This window comes from Neomonachus schauinslandi, chromosome 9 (genome assembly GCF_002201575.2).
Source record: "Neomonachus schauinslandi chromosome 9, ASM220157v2, whole genome shotgun sequence".
Taxonomy (NCBI): Eukaryota; Metazoa; Chordata; class Mammalia; order Carnivora; family Phocidae; genus Neomonachus; species Neomonachus schauinslandi.
This window is the reverse complement of record NC_058411.1, coordinates 143,674,697-143,682,865: the sequence shown is the minus strand read 5'-3', so window position 1 is coordinate 143,682,865 and position 8,169 is coordinate 143,674,697. Positions and strand designations below refer to the sequence as shown.

Here is an 8,169-nt window from a genome sequence, read left to right as displayed (position 1 = left end):
AAACAGAAGGGGGACACCAGCAAGGGAAAGCCTGAGCGCGCAATCCCCACCCTTCTTTTTACGGAGCGAGCACCACGCCAACCGCCACAGCTCATGGACAGGAAGCACGAGGGCCGCCATGGGGCACCTAACTCACGGGGAGACCGTGGCCCTTACTGATCCCGGGGCCATTGGCGATTCCTGCCACAGGCACTCTCTTCCTTCACCACCTCCATTCTTTCCAAGTTTTATTACCCAAAACAAGGAGGGACGAGGGTGCCCACGACCAATCATCGCCGCTACAGGATTCAAGTGGACAGAGACGGCAAGGACTCGATGCAGTTGGTGCCACCCACGTCTCCCCACACAAGCGAGAACAAGTGAGGGCTTTCTCAGGGTGCAAAGAAGGATGGCGAGGACTCTGAAATGGCCCCACGTGAGCTACAAAAGCCCTGGGTTCTCCTTCTATTTATCCTTCTCTTTCTGCTCTTTTTCCTTCTTCTCCCGCTCGGCTTTCGCTTCTTCCTCCTCATGGTTTTTGATCAGCTGCTCCACTTCTTTCTGTTTGAGGACTCTGATGGCCGTCTTCCCGTTCTCTCTTGTTAGGGTGGCAATCTCCACTGCAAGGGAGCACACGCACGTTACGGGGCGGACACACCGGGCAAACAACAGTCCCAGCTCCCCCTGGAGCCCAGGCTCCCCACGCTCCCGGGCTTGGTGCTGCGTGCAGCTCACAGCTACTCCGACAGTGAAGACGACCTTCCATCCTGTCACCTCCTAGCGACACTCCTACTTACGTGTCTCTCTCACCCATCCCAACCTCCGACTCGCCAGTCTGTCACTTTCCTGCAAAAAGCACACCAACCCCTGGCTCTAGCTGGCCTGCCATTGGCTGCGAGGACCAGAAGGAACCTCCATGTCCTCGTGGGGGCCCCTGAAGGCGCAGTCAGATCACATGCCTTTTTCACGGACTTCGAAAGCTCTTCAAAACAAAGGCATGAAAGCAGCTTCCATGACCACAGACAAGTGGTAAACTAATACCAAACGAAAAGGAATTTTTTGAGCAGGGGAAACAGTACTGCCTCCTTGAAATTAGGGAGAAGTACAAGACAGGACAGTCTGCAAGTCGACTGTGTTTTCTAAGGAACACCAGGAGCTAAATTATCCTAAACTAAATCGATCCATTAACTGACCACAATTTTTGAAAACCTTATTTAGAAATGTTGTTTTATATGATCATATAACTTAAAGTATTTAAAATTGCAAACATGGGATAACATAAGAGATCGGTGGATTCAAAAGAACAGAGGCTATAACAACTCATGCGTATGTCATCCCTCAGATACACTACAGCACACGGATAAATGCATAACCACACGCATATTACCGTGTGTATACACAAACACAGACAAGGCTGTCGAGAAGCCGATCAGACAATTATTAACTAAAGGTAGCATGGCTCAGATCTCTAACTATGAACAATAAGAACATTCAGGCCCAAGTCCTGACGCTCAGAACGTAGGGTGGGATTACGGTCAAGGCACTGAACCTCACTAAGGCCTAGCACCCTCACTTGGGAAACAGGTATAAGGCCGCTCAATTCATAAGGCTGCTGTTTCAATGGACTCGGACAAGACGTTAGGGCCGAACACAGGAGCCAAACGGAAGGGGGACAACAGCTTCTCTCACTCAAGTGAGCCAATTAGGAGTGAACCCCAATTACCTTTTTCAGCAGACAGTTTACTCACATCCATGGTCTTATTTAGGACTTTGATAGCTAAAGCCAGGGCGGACTTCAAAGTCATTTCTCCTTCTTTGTAGTCCTGTTTTAACATTGACACAGCTGCCTGTAAGACATAAAGGAGAATCAACTAAGAATTTCCTTTAAATTCCTGCACTTTGAGCGCCTGGGTGGCTCAGTTGGTTAAGCCACTGTCTTCGGCTCAGGTCATGATCCTGGAGTCCCGGGATCGAGTCCCGCATCGGGCTCCCTGCTCGGCGGGGGGTCTGCTTCTCCCTCTGACCCTCCCCCTTCTCATGCTCTCTCTCTCTCTCTCTCTAAGAAATAAATAAAATCTTTAAAAAAAAAAAATTCCTGCACTTTTTCGGAATATGGATTGGTCAGAAGAATAACGGCTGAAATCACTGTGGGCATTATAACCAACGCACACAATTCTGATGGCAGGGAGGGGAGACACGGGATGGGGTGACAAGGGGGTTGTTGATGCTCTATGAATGGGGTCTGCAACCTGGACCTCTTCAGACCTGCAAGGGGTCCGTGACAGAAGTCAAGGGGTCTGAGAACTAGGATATGAAAAATAACTACGTCTATTTCCACCCTTCTCACTGAAAATTAGCATTTTCTTTCATTATAAACGTAGACAGTGAGCCCCAGGAGTATGAGCAGTGCTTGCAACTTCGTTACCAGCAGAAACCCAAGATGTCTTCCTATCACATTAAGGTTGCGCCAGCTATTTTAGAATTATTTATACTCATGGTGGTTCTCAGATCTTTTGCTCAATTTCATAGCAGCATAAAAATACTCACAGCACTGTTGTTTCCAATGCATGTGGCTTTCCATCCTCCGTAATTCCCACTCGGGTCACTCTGGTAGAGCTGAAAGCCATAGTGCTTATCCCAGCCGATGTACAGCAACGAAACACCAAAGGGACGTTTTCCTTTAACAGCAACAACAAACAGCCAAACATGTCAGCAGTCTGAATTCAGTATCACCACGCTTCCCTGAGCCCATGAGGGAGACTACAGGCTTCTTTGAAGTGAAGCATTCATAAACTGCTTTGTTTTCTGACCACCACAGATAAGCTCCAGCCAAAATCCCACTTTCGTCTCTAGGATTTGGACAGAGCCAGGAAAGGGAATAAAGACACAGAGGACCAGCGCTGAATTTCATTATTATGTAAAAAGCAATTTGTTTCCAGATTTGAAAATGGCATTATGGCCTTCCTGCAGTCTATTAATAAAACATATGACAATCTACACAGCGGAAGCCAGTTAATTCAGGAAGCAGAGATTTATGAAGTGTTTTATTTCATTTTCAACTTCTTACCATCTCAAAAAGGTTATTATCCATAAAATGGTTTAACTTTTTGGAATACAATGTCCAAAAAATTCAGTACCTCCGAACTGTGTATAAGCTTGTTTGATATCACACAGTGCTGTGACCAACTGCTCACAAGGAATTGGTTCCTGATACTGCAGTAAATACCTACGATAAAGAAATTGGCATATTAGTAGTTTTCTCTAAAACACAGACACACCCTAAGCAAAATACCCTCTGAAAATAAATCTGTGCCACAGGGACAATCTAACAGCCACCTGTGATTTGAAGAGGGGAGGAGAGCATGGCCACACCCTAATATCCTTAAAGGAAGTTAACACGTTAAACTTTGGTTTAAGAAAACTTTAATTTTCAATTAATACATTTTTTAATGACTCTGATCTTTGCAAAAATGACTTCTTAGAAACATCGAAACTAACGTATGTATCTTCAGTGATGCTGTTTATGACCATACCTTTGAGCAATGAGCCTCAGCTCATTAGTGAGAACGTTAGCATCAGAAGTGATACCTGCCACGCTGCAGGCCATGTCCCTTGAGGAAAAGAAAGACATTGATCGGTAAGCAGGGAGAGGTTTGTGAGTTCAGTTAGAAACACACCACCCTTGCTCCAAAGCTACTAAAGAAATGACAGAAGTTTCATCTTTATAGACTTTCAACTTGATGTCATTCCACATGAAAAATAAACAAATGCACCCGTAAGTTCCTCAACAGATGTGTTTACCATCACCACCCTGTGAACGGGGCAAGAGAATAACACAAAGAAGCTAAAGGAAATCCCAAGATTCATCAACAAAGGCAACAGAGGTCTTACCAGACAGGAAGACAGGTTCCTCTGTGCCCTCCTCCCTCCTGGGGCCTGGCTTGATGGAGGTGAAGGGGAGGGCACCCACGGGAAGGGTCTTTTCCAAGCCTGCCTAGAAGCCCAGGGCTAGGCTCACACGAGGGGTGCACTTCTTTCTTTGCCCTCGTCCCCTGGTCTGCCCTGGCTCTCCCACAGACTCAACAGCCTCTGTCCTGCCTGGCAAGCCTGAGACAGTGACGCCGTGGAGGGGACAGCACTCCTTCGGACAAGCCCATCAGAAAAGCCTGGTACCTGGCCCATCGCTTAGGGGACGGTCCAATCAGGAAGCCCTGCTCTCTGCTAGCTACAAAGTCCCACACACCCCACTGTCACAGAAACCTCACCAAGGGCACAGGGCTCGGCTGAACTGCCCCCACACCTCTGGGAGGCTGTGGTTTGGTAAAAGTCAGTATAATTCCACAGAATTCCTGAGTAGCCATTCTGAACAATGCTTTGAGGGCCTGCTACAAGCCAGACACTGTGCTAGTTTATTTCTATTTATTTTATTTCACTAAACTGCCATAACTACTCCAGTAGGCTGAGACCCAGAGACATTAAATAACCAGTGTAGGGTCACACGGCTTCTAAATTCACCCAAATCTGAGTGACTACCAAGCCTGGGCTCCTATCACTACACAACGCAGGTTCTCCACTGAGTGCTTGGCTCTGTGCTTAAAAAGGGTAACACATGGTCCTGGGCCTCAAGGTTTCAAACAAGATAAATTAGAAGCAAAAATTGTCAGAGGTAAAAACTGTTCACTTCAAGTACCATGTCACATGGAATAGCCCTCCCGAAATATGTGCGATGTCACTATGTGAGAAAGTGAGACATTTTTACACTCCCCTCCCGAAGATCTCACTTACTCATTCAGCTTATAAATTTTTTCAGAAAAAAAGACTTCATCAAGAAGCTTGTGGATGTTGCGTCTCTCTGCTGCAAGCAAAACACCGTCATTTGCTAAAATTCCCAAGCAGGTGCCTGCGTGTCCAATAGCTTCCATGGCGTATTCAACCTGATACAGGCGACCTACAGGACACAAGCAGTGAGTAAGCAGCACCAGGGCCCCCACGGCAGTCAGCAACACCACTAGCAGGACACACACAAGAGCCCCACTTTTACCCTCGAGGAGGCTCCTAACCAACCCGGTGACCAGAATCAGTCCAAAGTACAAAAAGCATAAACAACTCAGCAAGGATTAAAAAAAAAAGTTTGTGTGTAGGGCCGCCTGGCTGGCTCAGTCAGTAGAGCATGGGACTCCTGATCTCAGGGTTGTGGGTTTGAGCCCCGTGTGGGGTGTAGAGATTACTTAAATAATAAAACTGAAAAAAAGAAAAAAAAGTCTGTAGATTTTTTCCCCCCCTTTAAGTCAAACTCTAATTTAAAGGCATTTTTTAATTTGAGATGGCTTAAACAATTTCCATTTTACCTTCTGGAGAAAATATGGTTGTCCTGGAGTCATATCTTCGCGACTGCAAAGGAAAAACAGGCAAGTGATTCCTACCCACCAGAAGTAAGTCCGCTATTCATCTTATAAAACATCCTGGCATGCAAAGCTCAGTGTGCGGGAGGAAACTGGTAAGGAAGAGGACACCGTGCCAGCTCTTCTTCCCTCCATTCCAATTTTCTCATGCTAGTCCCTAGGTACAAGCAATAGGATTTATCAGGCAACAGCTTACCGGCATGTGTATCAACTCACCATGTTTTCTGAACTTTATAAAATTCCTGTAAAAAGAAAGTAAGATCATTATTAAAACGATGATCTACAATTTAAGGAGCATTTCCTGACTTAAAAAAAAATCTGTTTGGTTCACTCCCTTCACTCATCTAACATTTACGATAGAGCAGGCACGAGGCCAGATGCTGGAATACCACAACAGGGAACAGCAATCCCTTCCCTGCAGAGCTTACAGTCTGGTATTCAGGTGAGGGAGGCAGACACACACAGTTATAAAGCAATGGGGAAACAGAGATGCCAGGGTAGAGTGGGAAGAGGGATGGGGAAAAATCAAGAAAGCAGGGGTGCCTGGGTGGCACAGTCCATTGGGCGTCTGACTCTTGGTTTCACATCATGATCTCAGGGTCCTGGGATCCAGCCCCATGTCAGGCTCCATTCTCTCTCCCTCCCTCTGCCCCTCCTCCCCACTCACATGTGGGTGCTCTCACTCTCTCACAAATAAATAAACTTTAAAAAAAATCAAGAAAGTATTTTTTAAGAAACAAATACAAAAAAAAAAAAAAGTTCAAATTAGAGATGCGAGAGGCAGAAATAAGGCTGGGAGCCATTAGGCCTAAGGGGAACGGCAGAGGAAGGGAGAACGGGAGAGCAGCCAGGCAGGAAGAAGAGCCTGCTCAAAGGCACTGGGACAGGACGGCTAAAATGCGAGAGACAAATTGCTAAAGTTAAAAAAATCTGAAGAAGCTAGAGCGCTTAGTAAGTATACAGACCCACGCAAAGCCTTGAATGCCAAGTTAAGAGACTGAGGCTTTCTCCAGAGTGATACGAAGTCCCAACCTAGAGGAGGTACAGGGGGTAATCTTAGTTCATCATTTCTATTCCTACAAAAGTCAACACTGGGGCTCAGCATGATTTAGTGTAAATGCCAAGCTTCAGACTGCAAAGCCCATTTTCCTAAATCCCAGAATACCGGGAATTAAGCCTGGAGAGGTAAGCTGGGGATCCAAGCTCAGACCCCAACCCTGAAGGGCCTCCCGCCCCAAGAACTGCGAATTTTCTCTCAAGCAATGGGCTCCACGGAAAGACTGTGGGCCAAAGAGCCACAGGAGCTGAATGACCTTTAGTAAGATCACTGGCTGAAGAGAGAATGAAGAAAAAGTAACCAGTTAGGAGGCCCTTACAACAGGCAGGGAAAAGGTAAGGATGGCCCTGAGCACAAGCCCCGCTGCGCACCTCGGGTGCAGTTCCAGCGGGGCAACTTTCCGAGACCGACCCTCCCAAGGGACGCCTCCATCCCGCCTGTGCGACCGGACCCTGGCCCCAGACCCTGGCCCCAGCCCCGACGTGCGCACCAAACCAACCAAAGCCCCGACCTGGACGCACGAGCCCGATGCCCCGACCCCAGCCCCGACCCGGACGTCATTGATCCCCAACCCCGCCCCATCCCAGGCCCGGCACCTGACCTGTGCGCTAGGTCCAAGCTCGGACCCGGGCCCCGCCCAGACGTGCTCGCCAAACCCCCGACCCCAGCCCCGACCCAGATGTGCGCGCCCAATCCCGTGCCCGGTCCCCAGCCCCGACGTGAGCGCTAGATCCCAGCTCGGACCCCAGCCCTGGCTCCGATGAGAGCACGAGACCCAAGCTCGGACCCCAGCCCCGGCCCCGACGAGAGCGTTGGATCCCAGCCCGAACCTCAGCCCCGGCCCCGACGTGCGCGCTAGATCCCAGCTCGGACCGGGACCCGGCCCCGACGTGCGCGCTAGATCCAAGCTTGAACCCCAGCCCCGGCCCCGACCAGCGCGCCGGACCCCCGAGCCGACCCGGACGCGCGCCCCGGCAGGCGAGCCCCACGACGGCCGGCCTGTCGCCGAGGAAGCGGGTGCAGAGTCATGGCACCTACGGTGCCTTGGTGGCGGCTGCAGGCCGAGACCACTCTCCCGCGACGCTCACGACCCCTGCCCGCGGGGAGGGCGGCCAAGCTTCCGCGGGCGCCCAGGGGCAAAGGCTTACCTGCGGGACACAGGGAAGAGTGGAGACCTAAACCGAGACTTTCCTCGAGGAAGAAAACTAGCCGCCACGACCACTGCCGAGCACCCGCTGTCAATATGGCGCTCGCGCGTGCGCAGAGCACGGGGGCGGGGCCGTCGCGGGCCCGGAAGTCCGGCGGCGGGGCCGGAGCTGGCGACCCGAGCGGGAGGCGGCATTACTGTCTTGTGCGTCCGTGCGGTCAGCCGCCGGCCTGGGGTGTGTGCGGGGTCGGCGCCTGGAGCCCCCTGCCCCTGGCGGCCGCTCACCCTCGGGCCGTAAGGGTCCCGGGCCAGGACGCTGTGCTCCGGGAGGGGCCGGCACCGCCCAGCGCGCCGTCCTCCCGCGCGGACCCTGTGACCCGTGCTGGCCCCCGGGCACTTCCTCTGCTGCTTCCCAGCGCACTCCGTGTGCTGCGTGTGGAAGGTCACACTAGCAGTCGTGCGGGCCTGTTAACTGCTCATCAGACGAGCCGGCGTCCCGCCTCCGGGTCTCCCTTCTTGAACCTGCCCTCCGCTCTTACTGCGGACACACGGAGCAAGCTAGGATGCGGCTCACGAGTCCCCCC

General features: G+C 50.8%; 1 protein-coding gene across 2 annotated transcripts; it reads right to left on the bottom strand.

The window, feature by feature from the left end:
* Positions 1-214: 214 nt before the first annotated feature.
* Positions 215-7,688, bottom strand: PSMA4 (proteasome 20S subunit alpha 4). Of its 2 annotated transcripts, XM_044917772.1 has the most exons (10): positions 7,587-7,688; positions 6,347-6,413; positions 5,598-5,623; positions 5,328-5,370; positions 4,765-4,927; positions 3,513-3,590; positions 3,117-3,205; positions 2,527-2,657; positions 1,703-1,826; positions 215-599 (listed from the first exon to the last, which is right to left on the bottom strand). In XM_044917772.1, the coding sequence occupies exons 3-10, from the start codon at positions 5,598-5,600 to the stop codon at positions 445-447; spliced, it is 786 nt and encodes a 261-aa protein (XP_044773707.1). In that variant the 5' UTR covers positions 5,601-5,623; positions 6,347-6,413; positions 7,587-7,688; the 3' UTR covers positions 215-444. The 2 variants fall into 2 exon arrangements, with proteins under 2 accessions (XP_044773707.1, XP_021536291.1); XM_021680616.1 differs by lacking the exon at positions 6,347-6,413.
* Positions 7,689-8,169: the final 481 nt, after the last annotated feature.

What these genes read in the sequence shown, in the direction of transcription:
- PSMA4 (XM_044917772.1), bottom strand. An exon ending in GCATTGGAAACAACAGTGCT is followed by an intron (nt 1,827 to 2,526) that starts GTGAGTATTTTT and finishes TATGTCTTACAG; the next exon opens with GCAGCTGTGTCAATGTTAAA. An exon ending in TAAACTGTCTGCTGAAAAAG is followed by an intron (nt 600 to 1,702) that starts GTAATTGGGGTT and finishes GCTCCCTTGCAG; the next exon opens with TGGAGATTGCCACCCTAACA.